A 20,229-nucleotide genomic window follows, 5' to 3' on the forward strand; every position below is an offset into this window, starting at 1 on the left:
GTTTTGGGCTTTGAAGATAACCAACATGCTTAATGGTAAACAAAAGGGGAAATGAAAACCCCCTGTTGTTATTTTGATTGTCTCTGATTTCAAATCAGCCACTGAATCATGGAAAGATTCATTCTTGCAGTGAGTATGCACCTTAGATTGAGACTGCAAAATGAGTCTTCTCAGTGAGAAATGATTTAAAAGCATTTTTTTCACTGGTTTCCAACCTAGCGCTGAAATTCTTCAAAAGGTGAATTCTCAACCCGACACTCAAACATAGTGCATCTTTAACCAACTACTGCCTGCCTGAAGAGAACACCAGTATTGATTCCTGACAGAGAGGCAACCCCTTTAAACATTGATTCAGTGAAAAGTAGACTTGTAACATTCCAACTTCAAGAGCTGACACCATTCAGAATAACTCAATTTTAAGTTATGATATAGAGGAGCCGGTGTTGGACTGGGGTGGGTAAAGTTAAAAATCACACAACACCAGGTAATAGTCCAACAGGTTTATTTGGAAGCATTAACATTCAGAGCACTGCTCCTTCATCAGTGGATTGTGGAGCATAAGGTCTGAGTCCATGAAAAGTTCAGCCATAATTTTATTGAATGATGGAGCAGGCTCAAAGGGCCAGATAGCCTACTCCAGCTCCTAGTTCTTATGTTCTTATGAAGGAGCAGCGCTCCGAAAGCTAGTACTTCCAAATAAGCCTATTGGACTATAGCCTGGCATTGTGTGGTTTTTTAAAATTTTGAATTAATTCATTTACACCAAACTGATGGTGAAGTGACATAGGTTCAGCCAGAGGACAATAGGACACATGTCAAAGAAGATTGGCTCAGTTGATTGCTCAGACTGAGGAAGACAGGCAGAATCTTCTTGCGCCTTTGGCTTCAGTAAGTGGTAATCCTGGTTACAAGGGCCAAGCTGTGCAGGAACACAGGACTACAACAAGGCTGGGTTATGTTGTAGTGCAGTGATTCTGAGGGTGCAGCTACAGTGTTCAGGCATGGAACAGAAGGTCAGATTAAGCTATAGTTCCCTCACACTGCTGTTTTACTCATTGAATCAAGGGAAGATACTACAAGATTCATCTGGAATGGCATAGCAGAGGCCTTTCAACTCACCAAGGCCATGTGTCTCTGTGTGTAGTAACTCAGCATGTCTCACATCCCCAATCCACACCTCACCCCCTTCCAGTTTGAAGGGTCCACAGAATATCCTTTTGAAATCATTTACAGGCTCAAATCATGTTTCTTCATAGGATTGTATTTTAGTTATCTATTTTGAAAAAGTTCTTCAAACGTTTCCCAATGTTTTATTTACCTTCATGCTTTTCAATGGTAAATCCCCATCATAGGACCCCGACCATCTGTAATTTCCCCATTGAGTCACTCACCATCTGACGTAGAACATAGAACGTAGAAAGTGGAAGAGTACAGCACAGTCCAGGCCCTTCAGCCCACGATGTTGTGCTGAGCATTTATCTTAATCTAAGATCAACCTAATCTACTCGATCCCCCTGTTAATGAAAGCCAAAACATCATACACTTTCTTAGCAACCATATCAACTTGGATGGCAACTTTGAGGGATCTATGTATGTGGACCCTAAGATCCCACTGTTCCTCCACACTGCTAAGAATCCTGCCTTTAACCCTGTATTCAGCATTCAAATTCGACCTTCCAAAATGAATCACTTTGCAGTTATCCAGACTGAACTCCATCGGCCACTTCTCAGCCCAGCTCTGCATCCTTTCAATGTCTTGTTGTAGCCTGCAACAGCCCTCCACACTATCCACAACACCATGACCTTTGTGTCATATTTTGCCATTTCTGCAGTGTCATTGGGTCAAAAGTCTGGAATTCCTTCCCTAACAGCATTGTGGGTCTACCTATAGCACAAGAATTGCAGCATTTTAAGAAGGCAGCTCACCACTCCCTTCTCCAGTACAATGAGGAATGGGCAATAAATGATGACAGGTGCCCACAACCTGTGAAAGAATAAAAACAAAATACCTAATCAAATTTTACCAGCTCTCCCCTTGTACCTAGTACAACTGGATTTGTTTACAATTAAGATTGCTTTGTATTTGAGCCGTCAATGACTTTCAAACCCGTCATGAAGTTTAATCATACAGTATTATGACTGCATTTTGTCTGAGAGGATTCACTGTGAGATTACTAATTAAGCCTGCATTATTGCACAACATTAGCCATGAAATACACAAACCAGGAGACTGGAAGAACATAGCAAGCCAGTCAGCATCAGGAGGTGGAGAAATCAATGTTTCAGATATTACCCTTCTTCAGGAGTAGATGTGGAGGTAGGGGAGCTACAGATAATAAGAGAGAGGAGTGTAACAGAATGGGGAGAGTAACAGAATGGTGAGGCAATGATAGGTGAATACAGGTAGTGGGTATGACATGATTGGTCAATGGGAGGGATAAATCCAATTGGTAGCTGGAAAGTATGGTTGGTAGGAGAAATGGAACAAGGATGCAGGACTAGCTCTGAAATGGCTTTCTCTAAGTTGGTTCCACAAATTTCAGGAAGCAAAAACATTCTCCAAACTTATCTTTCAGTTGCCTTTACCAATTTTATTGGTCCAGGCTATATCAAAATGAAAGTCCTTCACATTTATTGCAGTGCCTTACAAGTTCCAGTTACTTGCTTAAAAATGTGTTGCTGGAAAAGCGCAGCAGGTCAGGCAGCATCAAAGGAGAAGGAGAATCGATGTTTCAGGCATAAGCCCTTCTCTTACCCGCAAAAAATTCCAGAAAGTTCCAGTTACTCCTTGCTTAATTTTCTCTGCAACAGTACAGAATAGTATCGAATAGTAAGTTATTGTCACGTGTATTTAAAAAAAACACAGTGAAAAGTGTATAAGTTCCTGTACTTTGATACCTATATTAATAACAGAAACCATATTTTTTTTAAAAAATAACTATTGGTGATAGCTTTATAAATTGCAACAACTTCTCACTTCTGAAATCCATGCAGGTTTCTTTTTATCAATGCTATAACTTCACTGGGAACATAATGCATGAATATTTCCCATTACATAATTGCCCCCTTACTCTATAACCATCTTTACTCTTCACTTCCTTGTTTTGAAATCGTGGGTGTGGGGTTTCCTTATATTGCAAATAATTTGCCTTGATCTTTTGAATCGGTGTAGATCATGTCAGATAGGCAAATTTATACTTACGTTGCAACTTTCATAACCTCAGTCCGGACATTAATAAGTACATTTGCAATCAATCGGATATTTTTAAAAGTGTTTTGCACTTGCAAAGTGGAAAACATGAGTTAATCTGGACCCTTGGCAGTCATCACCCAATGCTTGGCATCTTAAACAGTGCCACATTCTCTTAGAATGTCCTTGAGTTTCTGGATTGAATCCATAACATTCTGCCATGGAAATGAGTGCCACAACAAAACAAAGGCTATCATGTTTGCAAATTTTATCAAAATAGGAGGTTCCTAGGAATGGTTAATCCCACATTTAAAGATAGCTTTCAAACCAATCTTTACTTCCTGCTTGATGGAGGCTTGGGGATTTAAAATGGGGAACCAGGAAATGGAAAGAGTTCAATAAATACTTTGCATCGTTATTCATCGTTGAGGATACTAATACTGTTCCAAAAGTACTAAATCACCAAGAGGATAAACAGTGTGGGTGATAATAACTAACACTAGAGATAAAGTACAAAGGAAACCTATATAAATTCAATAAGGCCCTTGGACCTGATACGATAGACCATAGGATATCAAAAGAAGTAGCTACAAAGATAGTGGATCACTGGTAGTAATTGTCTAGAAATCCGTAGATTCTGGAAAGTCCCAGAGGATTGAAACACTTATTCAAAAAGAGAGGGAGATAAAATAAAACAAGTAACTACAGACCAGTTAGCGTAACATCCGTTATTGAGAAAATGTTAGGTTTTACTATAAAGGATTTAATAACACAGCATTTAGAAACACATGATATAATTGACCAGTGTCATAATGGCTTCATGAAGGGGAAATCTGCCTGACAAATCTATTAGAGTTCTATGACGAGATAACAAGCAGGATAGATAAAAGGGAGCCTACAGATGTGATATATTTGGATTTCTAAAAAGAATTTAATCAGGTATCACACATTGATAGGAGGTAATACATTTATGTGGATAATGGATTAACTAACTAATACGGCTCAGATAGATAGGTTGGGTGTGATGTGGACAAGTTCAAAGTTCATAGGGTTGAGTCAAAGCTACGAAGAAGAGAATGTTTCCGTTTGGGATTCACCAATAATAAGAGGATGAGCCATTGGAAGGGGGAAGGGGGCAGGAATGCAGTCTATGACATGTCAGGGCTTTTATAAAAGCCAATAAAAGCTTTTGTAACCAAGTACACCTCATCTACCAGTTCCCTTGTATTCACCATTGATGTTACTATGTAAATCTATTAGATTTTTTTGTCCCCTTTCATAGAATCATGATTCTACCTGATCAAGTTATACTTTTCTAAGTACAGTATCCTGTGATCACCTCCTTTGTGTTGGATTCCAACATCTGCCCGATGGAAAATGTTAAGCCAATTGGTATATAGTTTGCTGCTCTCTGCCTCCCTCCTTCCTTGAATAAATGTGTGATATTTGCTATTTTCTAACCTTCCAGAATCGAAGGAATTTTGGAGTATTCTAATTAATGCATTTATTGTCTATACCACGATTTCTTTTAAGACCCCAGGATGCAAGCTATCCAGTCCCCACCAAGACCAAACCACTTCCCGAATCAGTCCCTTGTATCAATACCAAGTGAATCTCCATCCCCATTCTTTCCCCAGAACTCACTTTATCCCAATGTTCCATTTGTTTTCTAAAGCCCTGTATCAATCCCAAATTACTCCCCATTCTCTTCCTGTTTTTTACCCATGTGGAGGATCTGTAGGTCAAAAGAGCCACATTTATTGATTAACATCCAAAATGAGAAACTACCAACAGAAACAGAAACAATGCAAATTAAACCTGAATTAATAGGTTTATGGTGGATACATGTTATAAATGATACATGGGAAATAGGTTAAAAAAAAGGGCTCCCAGCTCAAATATGGCACCACCTCATCTCACTTTTTCCAACTCTGTCTTTATCATTTAAAAGGAAATCATTAGGCCAGCATTTATTGTCCATCCCTTAATCCCCAGAAGACAGTTAAGAGTCAGCCATATTGCTGTGGATCTGAGTCACATGCAAGCTAGACCAGTTGAAGGATGGCAATTTCCTTCCCTAAAGGGCATTACAGGGTTTTAATGGATTCACAGTTATCGTTTTCCTCTTACTTCCAGATCTAACAAAAAAATTGAATTCAATTTCCCCCATAATAGCTTCCAAACCCAGGTCACCAGAACATTACCTGGGTCTCTGGATTAATAGCACAGTGATAATGCCACAAGGCTATTGCAGAGAGATGCAGAATCTCTCATTTTTTCCACTCATTTGCTTTTGTCCTTGAAGCAATATAGCTCCACACCATCCACGTTTTCCCAGAGACAATCATCCCTAGACAGCACACTCCTTTACTAAAACTTGTTAAGAAATCTGGTCGGATCTAGCAAAGCCAAAGCATACTTGTATCTGTGACCAATCTACCTTCTCAGTTCCAACCTTGTCTGTAGTTTTCTGTTTCTTTTCAACTGTATTATGCACACAGTTCCTGGTAAATGTGCCTGTCCATTCTCACCCTGCTAAAACTCTTTTTTTTCTCTTTCCACGCAGCTTCTGTACCCTAAATTCCTTCCAAAATGTACTGTTTTCAAGTCAAGAGTCTCAGATCACTTAGTACAAAGGTCCTTTTCAAACATACTTAGAAAAAGTTACAGACTCTAAAGACATCTTAAAGAAATTATAACTTTTCCTTTTTATCTTGCTTTCAGTAAAATAGTCATTACATGTAGATCTATAGAAATTTCAAACTAATCTTATTGTTCCATTGTCTCTCCATAGACGATGATCAATCTCAGACTAATCACACTGCACCATCATTTAACTGATGTTTTGTATGAATCTAAAATTAGTTTCAATTACCTAGTCCTCTTCTTTCATATTTCCAACTAGCTTTGTAACCTCAGCAAATTTGGATGTATTAATCTCAGCCTCTTTTCCAAAGGCATTGACATAAATTGTAAATTATTGCGGCCAGGCATAAAAGTGAATTTGCATAAAGCGAATGTTCGAAAAATGGGGGATACCTGTATCCTTCTGAAGCTTAACATGGAATTACTTTGTAATATGATCTCTTTTTTTCTGCAGAGTTTACCATGAGTTGCTGCCTACCTGCTTCTAGACCAAAAATAACTTAATTTTTCGGTTAAGTCCTCAACATATTGTTGTAGGGAACATTCTACAAAACCAGCCTTTTTATGCAGAGAATGTTTTTTATTAACCCATTTGTCCTGAGATATTTTGCTTAGGCTTGTAGATTTTTAAACCCCCAATATCACAGTTAGCATGACCTGAGAGTTAAGCCACTGTGGGAGAGAGACAAGAGTCTGAAACATCAGATCTGAGATTAAACTCCTTGCTATTGTTTGCAGGGTTCATATGCAGAATGTTTGACTTTGCTGTTGCTTTCACAACTTTGTGATGCCAAGATTTAATCATGACATGACTTTCTATTCCACAGATTGTGTATGATGAGGGTCCTCTCTATGTTTTTGCCAAGAATGAAGATGTGCGGAAACAATGGATCAAAGAGTTGAACAACAGTTACGTAGTCAATTTACTCAGCTTTCAGGTTGATTAAATTTAGAAACAAAGGTCGACTCGTGAGGTTAAAGACAAACTTGTCGCTTGCTGGATAGAGAGGGGGCAAATTCTATTCTGCTATTGCCTTGTGGTGTGGCTGAGAGAACAAAACTAGGCTGCAGTTTCTTGTAATATCAGCGATCCAGTCAAAATATCAGATGTCTGATTCTGAAAGGACCAACAAATTAGGGAAGAGCTAGGTCAGATCATTTAGACCTGTAAACTATCTTTTAACTTCAGAAAATCATGGAGAGGTAGGGATTGATTTGTATAATAAAAGTAGGGGAGGTGGAAGTTTAATCTGTGTGATAACTGGAGGGGAGTGGGTGTTATAGTCAGAGGAGTTTTACTCTGTGATAATTGGGGACTTTCAATCTGACTCATAATTAGAAGATAATCTGTGTTATAAAATGATGGGTTAATCCTTGTGGTTAATCCATCTGGCAATCGGTGGAATGTTTAGTCCGTGTGGGAATTGTAGGGGGGGTTTAATCTGTATGATAATTGAATGGGGCTATACTGTATGATAATTGGGGGAGTTTAATCTCTGTGGGAACAGGCAGGTTAATATGTATGGTAGTGAATTGGGGGGGTAATCTGTGTAATGCTGGGAGCAGTTAATATGTGACATTAGTTAATGTAATCATAGAAACAAAGTGGTCACAGCACTGAAAGAGACCATTCAGATCATCAAGTCCCTGCTGCTCTCTCGAAGAACAACTCAGTTAGTCCTCCCTACTTTTATCGCATCATCTTACAAAGGCTTTTCTATTGAAGGACCTGATCCAATTTTCTTTTGAAAGCTTTAGTTAAAGCTGACTCTGCTATAACGTCAGGTCAGTCCGAATCGCTTGCTGTATGAAAGAGCTTCTCCCTGTGTCTCCTTCTCTTACCTTTCAAAGTTTCCTCAGATCCTTCCACCAATAGGCACAATTTCTCTCCATCTACTCTGTCCAGAACTCTACTGATGTTGAATACCTCAACAAAATCTCCTTTCAGCCTCCTGTTCTCCAAGGTCTGCCTCCTGATTTCCTACCCCTTGGACTGATGTTAATTTATGTTGTTTTCCAGGAATCCGGTTCAATCAGGAGTTGATGCAGAAATACCACCCATGTTTTTGGATAGAGGGAGAATGGTCCTGCTGTCAACAGTCAGCTAAGAATGCACCTGGATGTTCCATCATCAAATCCATGAATTCCTGTGAGAGTTTTACAAATTGTGGGAAATATGTCTCTTCTTTCGCTTTGCTGACCCTTCTTGGTGCATATCCATCAATGATATCAGGCCTTTCCAAGAGAGCCCCCTGCATGGCCCTAGATATAAGCTCATTAAACATGATGGGCATCAGCAATCTGCCCTCTGCCATCCTCAACAATGTTCAGGAGTGGAAGCAGTGCTAAGACCAGACCTTCAGACCAAACCGAGGATTGCAATTTGTAGAACTCATGTGGGGTGAACTCCTGATTGGATAACTGTTGATGGCACTGAGTCCCAGCTAGGATTGTGAAGTGCAGCAAGCCACCCCTGAGCACAGGGACAGGGATAGTGTACATCCAGCAGCTATGAATCTTTGTAGCCTCTTCACTGCTGTGTTTGACAGTGAGGGTTCAATTCCACCCCAGAGACTTGAAGCTGGCACTCCAAGGTTGTCCCAAGGGAGTGGCTGCATTGTTGGAGGTGCTGTATTTCAGAGGAGATGAAATCCTAGGGAGTTCTGCTCCCAGATCCTAGACCAAGAAAGGGATTGCTTTTTTTCCCCCCAGCACTTTTCTGGCTTTCAAATGATCTACCACTGTTTCATAGCCAAAGAAGTACTTCTAAAGTTTAGTCACTGCCTTATTGGCCAATTTATGCACAGCAAGATCCCAGAAAGCAGTGTGATAACAGTAAGATAATCTGTTTTAATAGCTTGTTGAGTGATAAATGTTGGCAGAATATCAAGGATATAGTGCACCTTGCTGTTCTTTGAAATAGTGCCATGTAAGTCTTTGACATCCACCTGAACAGGCAGATGGGGCTTGACATCTCACCTGATGTTGGGAAGCCTGTTACCACAATGATAACAGTGTCATTCTGCATTCAGATGTGATTCTTCACATTCCTATGTGAACCAATGAAACAAGGAGTGGGCCTCTCAGTGAAATATGCAACAGGCCATCAGTAACATGTAATTGGATGCTCAGCTCTCTGAGCACAGGTGAAAATCACAGGGTTTATGCTGGGAGTTCAAAGCCCTTCCTTAAGAATCAAGCCGACAGTTGACCTGTACAGGTTGGAGCTAACTGTAAGCTTTGTTGGAACTGAAGAAGTATTTCAGGCGAGGCAATGTGTGGAAGAATAATTCTAAACTCTGTGATTGCAGTTCCTTCAGCAGGGAATTCTCGGCGTAAATCCAGAAAACCTCTTCCTCCAACACCAGTGGAAGAACAGCAGCAGGCAAGTGAGCTGGAACCACACAAGGCAGAAACTCCCTTTCTATTACCTTTTCCTATTTACTCACTAACTCAGTCACACTGCCTCACTCACACTCACCCACTCAGCCTCACTCACTAACACTCACTCGCTTTTTGTCTTGATGACTGTATTTCTCTCCCAGCTCCTCTGCCTTCACTGTGTCTATGTCTTCATGAGTTTTAACCAGTGTCTCAAATTTTTTCTTGCTCTGTCCATCTGTTTCAAGTGACTTGTCTTTCTTACATCTATATCACTCTTTCTCTGTGCCATAGCTTCTGCCTGTCTCTCTCTCTCTATCTCTCTCTCTCTGTCTTCCACTTGTTCTTTCCATCTCTCACTCTCTCTCTCCGATGTTGTCTCTTTCTGTCATTCTAAATGCTGATGATAGTGAATAGCTGGTTATATTTTGGGTAAACAATCTCTGCACCTGAATGGTGAACATTACCCTGATATTGGAACAGAGGTCTTATGTCTGTTAAGCCAGCAAGGTTGGAAGAATGAGTGAAGATTTGGCTGCCTTTGGGTGAGGGAAGACTGGAAGGTGAGAGTCCCCAGAATGTTTGATTGGTGATGAGTGTAGTGTAAAGGGTAAATACTCAAGTATGTGAATCATCTCTTGCAACATCAGTCATGATGCGAGATTGCATGACAGCAGACTCCAGAGAGAGATTATTCTATGTATTGCCTTGTGCTAAGCTTAATCATAGAATCACAGAACAAGGCCATTTGGACCATTGTATCTGTGCTAGCTCTGTCATCTAGTCTGATTGACTAGTGCCAATCTCCTGCCTTTTCCCCATATCTATGTATCCTATTTCCATTCAATTAATCGTCCAATGCCCTCTCGAATACATCAGTAAAACCTGCCTGCTCCACATTTCCAGGAGTGCATTCCAGACCCTAACTACTTGCTGTTTTATTCTCACTTTATACTTGCTTTGTCTGCACACCACTTTATATCATGAAAATAGTCCACAGAATGTTAAATAAAAAGATAATCTTACCTACAGCTAAGAATTCAGCAGTGTCCCTCAACCTTACAAGGACCAGTCCCATGGGTGGATAAGAGATGGGATGGAAGTGATATTCTTACCAAACCAGCCACAATGCAAACAACGTTCTCCAAAGCTGGTAGTGAATGAAGCCCACCAGAGTCTCCATCTGCCACTAGTGTTTCTGGGTCTTCACTGGGTGACACTTTGGCATTCTGGAAGCACCACAGACCTTAACCATGCTTCTGTCAGGCAAAGCAAGCCATGGCAGGTTTCCATAGAATCCCTACAATGTGGAAACATGCCATTTGGCCCAACAATTCAATACTGACTCTCTGAAGAACTTCACACCCAGACTCACCACTCTGCTCCCCCCCACCCCCACCCCTTTAACATTGCATTTCCCATGGCTAAGCCACCCCTGGACACTATGGGCAATTGAGCACATCTTTGGACTATGGGAGGAAACCAGAGCACCCGAAGGAAACCCAACCAGACACAGGGAGAATGTGCAAAGCCCACAAAGAGGGTCACCCGAGGCTGGAATCGAACACAGGTCCCTGTGTGAGGCTGACAATTAACAAAAAGTAGGCATTGGTTTTGGTGAGCACATCAATTCACCTCTTTTCCAACATAGTAATAACCTCATTTATTTTTAATTCTGTCATGGGGCGTGGGTGTCACAGGCTGGTCAGCATTTATTCCATGTCCCTAGTGGCCCTTGAGAAGGTGTTGGTGAACTGCCTTCTTGAACTGCTGCAGTCCACATGCTGAAGATTGACCCACAATGCCATAAGGGACGGAGTTCCACCATTTTGACCCAGTGACACTGAAGAAGTAGCAATACATTTCCAAGTCAGAATGGTGAGTGGCTTGGAGGGAAACTTGCAAGTAGGGGTGTTCCCATCCACCTGCACCATTCTAGATGGTAGAGTTTGTGCGTTTGGAGGCTGCTAAGGAGACTTGGTGAATTTCTGAAATGCAGGTAGACATTGCTGTTACTGAGTGCCAGTGGTTCAGGGAGTGGAGATTTGTGCATGCTGTGTCAATCAAGTGGGCTGCTTTCTCCTAGATTGTGTCAAGTTTTTTGAGTTTTGTTGGAACTGCACCCATCCTGGCAAGTGGGGAGTATTTTACCACATCCCTGACTTGTTTCATGTTCATGGTGGACAAGCTTTGGGGAGTCAGGAGGTGAGTTACTCACTGCAGGATTCTGAGCTTCTGACCTGCTCTGGTAGCTACCGTATTTATGTGGCTAGTCTGGTTCAGATTATGGTCAATGATAACCACCCACAACCTGCCCCCACCGACTGCATCTCCCGCGCTGAGGATGTTGACAGTGGGACAGTGGTCAGTAACAGTGACGCCATTGAACGAAAAGGGGTGTTGTTGGAGATAGTCATTGCCTGGCATTTATGTGGTGCAAATGTTACTTGCCACTTGTCAGCCCACATCTGGGTATTGTCCAGATCTTGGTGCATTTGAGCATGGTTTACTTCATTTATCTGAGGAGTCACGAACGGTGCTGAACATTGTGCAATCATTGGCAAACATTCCCACTTCTGATCTTATGATGGAGGGAAGGTCATTGATGAAGCAGCTGAAGGTGGTTGGGCCTAGGACATTATCCTGAGGAACTCCTGCAGAGATGTTCTGGAGCTAAGATGACTGACTTCCAATAACCAAAACCATCTTCCTATGTAGCAGCTATGACTCCAACTAGAGGAGACTTTTCCCATGATTCCAGTTCTGCTTGGGTTTCTTGATACTATTCTCAGTCAAATGCAGTTTTGATGTCAAGGGAAGTCAGTCAACTTATCTCACCTCATGTTTGATGAATATTTCTCCTCCTCCCCTTCCACACAAATGGACAGAATCAGAATATACTGCTCCAATAAGGAGACTGTTATCCCATCAGAAATGGTGTATAAATACTGTGGCTACATGAGCAGATCAGAGGCTGAACATCCTCAGTTGAGTAACTTATCTCCTGACTCCTTGAAGCCTGCCCACTATCTAAATAGCACACGTCAAGAGTGTGATGGAATACTCTCCACTTTCCTGGATAAGTGAAGCTCCAACAGCACTCAAGAAGCTTGAGATCACCTATGAATAAGCTGCCCTTTTGATGGCAACCATATCCACCAGTTCAATATCCAAACAGGGAGGACAGAAAAATGGCAAATGGAGGTTAATCCAGGTAGGTGTGAGGTGCTGTATTGTGGGAGATCAAATGTTAAGGAAAAGTATACAGTTAACAGCAAGATCCTGATGTACAGAGGGATCTTGGTGTTCATGTCCATAGCTCCCTGAAAGTGGCCATACTAGTAGATAGAATGGTAAAGAAGGCACATGACATGCTTGCTGTTATTGGTTAGGGGATTGAGTCAGGATGTCATGTTGCAGCTTTGTCAGACTTTGGTTAGGCCACACTTAGACTATTGCATTCAATTCTAGTTGCCACATTACAGGAAGGATGTGGAGGCTTTGGAAAAGGTGTGGAAGAGGGTTACCCGGATGCTGCTTGGATTAAAGGGTATGAGCTATAAGGAGAAGCTGGAAAAAACTCAGGTTGTTTTCTCTGCAGCAGCAGAGGCTGTGGGGAAACTTGATCAAAGTCTATAAAATTATGAGATGCATAGATAGGGTTGATGGTCAGAATCTTTTTCCCAGAGTTCAAATGTCTCATACTAGGTGACATGCATTGAAGGTGAGAGAGGGAAAGTTGAGAGGAGATGTGAAGGGCAAGCTTTTTATACAGAGAGTGGTAGGAATCTGGTTTGTGCTGCCAGGGCTGGTGGTGGAGGCAGATAGGACAGGGATGTTTAAGGGACCTTTAGTAAGCAGATGAATATGCAAGGAATGGAGGGATATTGGCCAAGAGCAGGCAAAATGGATTAGTTTAATTTAGTGTCATGTTTACCACAACATCATGGGCCGAAGGGCCTGCTCCTGTGCTGTACTGTTCTATGTTCTAACCTGTAAACTCTACCACCTAGGACAAAAGCAACAGATGCATGGGAACACAAGTTTTCCTTCAAGCTGCACACCATCCTGACCATGAATTATATCGCCTTTCCTTCGGCGTCACTGGATCAAAGTCCTGAAACTCCCTCTTTAACAGCACTCCAGGTACTTTGTACCGGTCTGTAGTAATTCAAGAAAACAGGTCTTCGCCACCTCCTCAAGGTGCTATTAGGGATAAGTAATAGCTGCAAGCCAAGCCAAAACACCTACACAACATGAATGAATAATAGACACACACAACACAATCATTGATTCCTGGTTGTTGACCAACTTGTCAATGGTATCCTCACATATAGATATGGATGATTAGCCAGAGGTTGCTAAGTAACTAGTTAATGCTGACTTGGTAATGGTTCTACTCATTGTATTCCAGCAGATGAAACGAGCTCCACCTCCCCAGCCTAGCTCCACACCCACAAAGGTTGTTGTTGCACTATATGATTACCAGAAGATGAGTCCTGACGATCTGTCTCTCCAGAAGGATGAAGAATATGTTGTCTTGGATGACCAGGATCAACATTGGTGGAAAGCTAGAGACATGCGCGGGTAAGAGATGATCCTGAGATTATTGTCCAAAAGCTCTGTGTGTGGTTGGTGCCTCAGAAGCTGTCATGTCTGCTTGGAGGAAAACAGGCACCCGTCAACTTGAAAATCTGGCTAAGGTCCACATGGACACAATGTTACCGAGCACCTTGGTGGCCGTTGTGGAGTTGGGTGTAACTGACTCTCTGTGTTGACCAGGACTGTACTGCGAGAAACATTCACCAACGGACGGAGGTTGAGGATGGAACACATGACCAGGATTTGTAGCCTTTCTCTATTCTCCATTCTTACATTTTTGTTGCTGATTTCTAGTCTTATCACAACTTTTTTTGTTTTAACCTGGAGGTACTCCTCTTTCTCCTGAAGCTATACTAACAGTAATCTCCACAGGGGTTTGTTGGAAAGGGCAAATCATAAACAGTAGCTAACTGAATGTGCAAAAATATGTCAGACAATGTGGTGTTGTGTTATTTTTTCTTTCATGGGATATGGGGGGGTGTGCCCCCATGACCTGGTTTCCTGAATTAAACAACAGTGCCACTGGGAACATGGTCTGAGTGCTGCCCAATACACCCATGCATTAGCTTACATTACATGTGCCACAAACACTCTGCTCTTATAATCAGTCACCTGAAGTTTGTTTACACTATTTATATTGCTATAATATCACAGATTTAAACATGGTCTGTATTCTATGCTTACTGATTTTAGTGTACATTACAGACACATACTAACTAATTGATGTCACTCTACTGATTCCAACAGACAGAGGCAGTGTCTGATGGTAAGGAGGATACTTTTGTCCCAGAACATTACGTGTTGCGATGTCATGTAAATATACACTGCATGTCTGGTCTGAAATCTACATAATAACTCAACAGTGCATGTCACTGCCAAAGCTGTCATTTCTTGTCCATTCCTAATTGCCCTTGAATTGAATGGCTTGCTATGCCAGGCCTTCTTAAACAGTGGGTCATGGTTCCCCAAAGGGGTAACAAAGCGAGGTTTGGGGCTGCGAACTTCAAGACTGCAATGACATCAACTAGAGTCAAGACCTGCGAGATCTCTTCATATCCTTATTTTTTAACAATTTGACCTAACTGACCCTTGTCCATGGTCTGATTCTTACTTCTGAAAGATTTATGAAAAAGTAGGTTCCACAGTCCACACCCACAACTCCTCTCCTCCACTCCAGTTGCACAGTCCTCACTTTGAGTTTGTGCGAGTTTTCAAGCCCTGAACAAGACTCCCAGAGTGGGAAACATTTAGGAAGAGCTCTCTTAGACCATTTCCAGAGGCACTTAAAAGCCAAGCATGTCACTATGGACTGGAGTCACGTGTAGACCATATCAGATAAGAATGGCAGATTTGCTCCTCAAAAGGGTGTTAGTGAACTAGCTGGATTTTTTTTTTAGCAACTATACTTAATAGTTGTCATTATCACTCAGACTATCTTTAGCTTCACATTTATAAATTAAATTTACATTCCACCAGAAGCTAAGGTGGGATATAAACTCAGACCATTTGTCTGGGCTTCTTGATTATTATCCTAGTGACAAGACCACTACATCACTATGTTCCCCCCCCCCCCCCTCCCAGTGTGTGAAGTTATCCACATTGGTAGGTAAAAAACCAGAAAAACAGAATATTTTTAAATGGCGAGAGATTGTGAAATGTAATTATTTGTAGGGACCTGGGAATCACCAGCATGAACCAGAGAAAGCTAATGGGCAGCTACAGCATTCAGGGCGGCGTGGTGGCTCAGTGGTTAGCACTGCTGCCTCACAGCAGCAGGGGCCTGGGTTCGATTCCAGCCTTGGGTGACTGTCTGTGTGGAGTTTGCACATTCTCCCTGTGTCTGTGTGAGTTTCTTCCCACAATCCAAAGGTGTGCAGGTAAGGTAAATTGATCATAATAAATTGCCCATAGTGTTCAGGGATGTATAGGTGAGATGCATTAGTCAGTGGTAAATGTAGGGGGGTGGGTTACTATTCAGAGGGCTGGTGTGGAGTTGTTAGACCAAATGGCCTGTTTGCACATTGTAGGGATTCTTAAAAAAACAAGCATGTTTGGAGGGCAGGGGACATGTTAGTCATTATTATCGGAGTATAAGAGTGCAAAACCCTTATTGTAAATTTGGCCAGCCTTGATGAGACCACAGCCTAGAGTAATGTGTACATTTTTGGTTCCCTTACCTTAGGAAGGATATAATTGTCTTCAAGGAAGGTAACAAGTTCCCCGAGACTGGTTCATGAGTTGACTAGATTGTCCTATAGGCAGTGATTGAGGAGATTGGGCCTATATTCCCTGGAATTTCAAAGAATGAAAGGAGATCTTAATGAAACTTATCAAATTTCTGAGTATTTGATCAAGTAAGTGTTGAGCAGGAGGTTCACATGGGCTGGGAAAGTTAGAAAGAGGGGTCACATGACCAGAATAAAGGATCAGCCCAATGGGACTGACAAAACAAAAAATTACTTCCCTTAAAGAATTCTCTACATAAACAATGTTGTCAATGCTTAATTGTCAAATACATCCATCTGTGGATGATGAGAGAATTTATTGATAGTACTAGATTAAATGAAGAGGTTATTCTGCTTATCTTCTGGTATTATGGGGTTTTACAATGTTGGCTCTCCAACTTCCACAGTCTTTGATAAAAGCCACCATCTTGGTCCTGTATCTGTTCTGCTTCTTAAGCTGTTACTGTATTTCCTCATTTGGTTCCCAGTTGCTGCATTAACCCCAGAATTTCACTGGTCTTCTGGTTTCTCTCTGCTAACTACAGCTATTGGTGATCAGCTGCAAATGTTTTTATTGTGTTCCTTTTTCCCTTGAAACTGTGTGCAAACTCCACACAGACAGTCACCCAAGGCTGGAATCGAACCCAGGCCCCTGCTGCTGTGAGGCAGCAGTGCTAACCACTGAGCCACCACACTGCCCTGAATGCTGTAGCTGCCCATTAGCTTTCTCTGGTTCATGCTGGTGATTCCCAGGTCCCTACAAATAATAACTTTGCACAATCTCTCGCCATTTAAAAATATTCTGTTTTCTGTTTTTTTTCCTACCAATGTGGATAACTTCACACACTTGGGGGGGAACATAGTGATGTAGTGATGTTGTCCAACTAACCCTATAAAATAAAGATCAGTGAATGTTCTGAAACAAAACAGAGAATGCTGGAGAAATTCAGCAGGTCTGTCATTATAGAGCGAAAATAGAATTAATGTTTTGAGTCTCATTCTGACAAAAGGTTACTGACTCAAAATGTCAACTCTGTTTCTCTCTCCACAGAAGCTGCCAACCTTATTGAGATTCTCCAGCACTTTCTGTTTTTGTTAACCCTCACCATGGTTCAACATAACTACGTCTCTGTAGCCTTTATCTTCCATTTAGATTCCAACTTGCACATCCATGTAATAAAATCAACCAGGTGTAGGTTTCATCTCACTCTGTCTTCATTTCTGAACAGGTATGCCACTTTTTTGAAGGCTTCTGTTGCAACTGTTACTCAACTCCTGATGTCTTCATCAATTTTCCGATTAGATATTGTTAGGCTAAGCGGATAAGAAAATGATATGAATATTTATTTATTAGTATAGAATTTGTAAAAGGACATATTTTGATAAGCTTTTCATCTTGCATTCATCTTGCAAGAATACCAATTTATGGGAAAATCAGCTGTTATACTGTTAGGAGGAGAGTGCTTGGTTGGTTGACAAATGGTATTCGGTTTGCAGAGGTGTAGTTAAAATTCTTTGTAGATTTGCCTTGTCATCTACTATCAATGCTGCAGAGGCTTATAATATTGCAAAAGAAACATGTTAAGCCTGAAGATTCGGACTGGTATTGAAACTAGGAAAGGGCAACTGAAAAGTTGATAAGTGCAAAATGAAAGTTATGATAAAATATGTTTTTCAGCAATACTCAAAATAATTCTACTCTTTTGGGTTCTTTGATTTTGCTCTTAATTTGCCAGCAGGCGTAAGTCCTTTTCTTTGATAACGTGCATACTGTTTTGTGCAATTTATTGATAATCCATGTGGTGGTGTTTGTTACAACCATGTCAGAAGCTCTGGAGATTTTCCCCTGTGTCTGCCATAATTACTGAAGTGGCATACAATGTTGTAAAAACAATAGTAAGCCTGAAGTTTGGAAATGTTTTAGAAACAGCAAAGGGCAACTGAAAAAGTTAAAAAGAGAAAAACTAGAATTTGAGAATAAACTAAATAGTAATATAAAAGCAGATTGCGAGATCTTTTGCAATTATATGAAAGTACGGGAACAGTTCGAAACCTCTGCTCTTAGAGGCAGAGGTGGGAGAAATTATTATGGGAAGTAACATAATGGGAGAATCATTTTATATTACTTATAATCACACTCAAAGACACAAGTTACAGAGCGGAAACAGAGGGTATTATCAGGGCTAATAGAGTGATCTGCTCTGATAGACACCTGCATGGGATTAGCCTATGGTGGATAGGATGTTGAAAATAGCTGATTGGTCTCATTCATTCTCTCTGCAGACAGGAAGGATTCATCCCCAGTAATTATGTGGTGGAATCTGGGAACAAGCTTGAAACATATGAGTAAGTAGCACAGTAGAGATTGCCACAATTCTAGTTCACAATGAAAAACTGGGGCGGGACTTGTGTTGACATATCATAAACAGGTGCTTCAATGAAACATATGAGGTGAAAGGTTATATTAATAGGTAGTAGGAAAATGAAATATGAACAAATGTGCTTTTGTATTTCCTTAGGTAACCTAATGAACCTAGTTAACTTTCGACTATGTGACTTGTGACTCTTACTGATGGCTATTCAAATACAGCTGGCCTCATAATGTCTCTTATGGTTGAAAATGGAAAATGTGATCTTTCAGTTTAGAAAGCCAAGGAGATATATAGAATTGCTTAAAGTACTCAACTCTTGAGGCACTTTTCTGTAGAAGCAGAATTGGAGAAGTTAACTACAATTCTGTACAATGGGAATCTGAATACTGACTAAGATAATAATAATCATTGATTGTTGGACAATATGAAATGACAGAGAAAACAAATACTCAAGAACGATTGTTTTCCAGCTTGTAGCAAATACTGAAGAGAAAAGACTTTTCTAAATGTAAGCAGATAGATTCAAACCATCAGCTACTGCATTGTTTTCGTGGAAAGCACAGTGCAACACTCCCTCAGTACTGACCCTCTGACAGTGCAGCACTCCCTCAGTACTGACCCTCTGGCAGTGCAGCACTCCCTCAGTACTGACCCTCTGGCAGTGCAGCACTCCCTCAGTACTGACCCTCTGGCAGTGCAGCACTCCCTCAGTACTGACCCTCTGGCAGTGCAGCACTCCCTCAGTATTGACCATCTAACAATGCGACACTCTCTCAGTACTGAATCTCTGATGTGCGCCAATACTTCAGCACTTATCCTGCGACGGTGCAGTACTCCGTCAGTACTGACTTTCTGACACTCTTGTACTCTCTCAGTAATGATCCTGCAACTGTACAGCACTCCCTTAGTACTAATACTCCATTAGTATAGTGCTCCCTCAGTAGAGTCACAGAGTTGTATAGCACAGAAACAGACCCTTCGATCCAACTCATTCATGATGACCAGATATCCCAAATTAATCTAGTCCCATTTGCCAGCATTTGGCCCATATCCTTCTAAACCCTTCCTATTCATTTACCCATCCAGATGTCTTTTAAATGTTATAATTCTACTTGCCTACACCACTTCCTCTGGTAGCCCATTTCATACACACACTACCCTCTGTGTGAAAATGTTGTCCCTTAGGTCCCTTCCAAATCTTTCCCCTTTCACCTTAAACCTATAATGTCAGGTGTTGGTCTGACCTACCCTGGGGAAAAGACCTTGACTATTCACCCTATTCATGTCTCTCATGATTTTATAAACCTCTGTAAGGTCATCCCTCAGCCTCTAATGTTCCAGGGAAAACAGCCCAGCCTATTTAGCCTCTTCCCATACCTCCAACCTTGGCAACATCCTTGAAAATCATCTGACTCTGCAGCACTCAGTGCTGACCCTCCATCATGTAGCATTGCCTCGGTACTGACCCTGCAACAGTGCAGCACTCCCTCAGCACTGACCTTCTCATAATGTACAACTCCCTCAGTACTAACCTTCTGTTAACGCAGAACTCCCTCAATACTGACCAAGGGCAGAGTGATAGATGTGATCTATATGGACTTCAGTAAGGCATTCAACAAGGTTCCCCATGGGAGACTGGTGAGCAAGGTTAGATCTCATGGAATAAAGGAGAACTAGCCATTTGGATACAGAACTGGCTCAAAGGTAGAAGTCAGCGGTTGATGGTGGAGGGTTGTTTTTCAGACTGGAGGCCTGTGACCAGTGGACTGCCACAAGGATCGGTGCAGGGTCTACTACTTTTCATCATTTATAT

The 20,229-nt window shown here is 41.4% G+C and overlaps 1 protein-coding gene across 4 annotated transcripts in view; it reads left to right on the forward strand.

Moving 5' to 3' along the window:
* Window positions 1-20,229, forward strand: part of btk (Bruton agammaglobulinemia tyrosine kinase) — a 123,122-nt gene that overhangs the window by 52,979 nt on the left and 49,914 nt on the right. For 3 of the 4 annotated variants that reach the window (XM_072594873.1, XM_072594875.1, XM_072594874.1), the window contains exons 4-8: window positions 6,664-6,745; window positions 7,857-7,985; window positions 9,148-9,221; window positions 13,632-13,804; window positions 18,328-18,390. In XM_072594873.1, the coding sequence (XP_072450974.1) occupies window positions 6,664-6,745; window positions 7,857-7,985; window positions 9,148-9,221; window positions 13,632-13,804; window positions 18,328-18,390 (521 nt within the window). The remainder of the gene's footprint in view (window positions 1-6,663; window positions 6,746-7,856; window positions 7,986-9,147; window positions 9,222-13,631; window positions 13,805-18,327; window positions 18,391-20,229) is intronic. The other variant, XM_072594876.1, reaches the window with a different exon arrangement.

The sequence above is a fragment of the Chiloscyllium punctatum genome, chromosome 25 (assembly GCF_047496795.1).
Source record: "Chiloscyllium punctatum isolate Juve2018m chromosome 25, sChiPun1.3, whole genome shotgun sequence".
Classification (NCBI taxonomy): domain Eukaryota; kingdom Metazoa; phylum Chordata; class Chondrichthyes; order Orectolobiformes; family Hemiscylliidae; genus Chiloscyllium; species Chiloscyllium punctatum.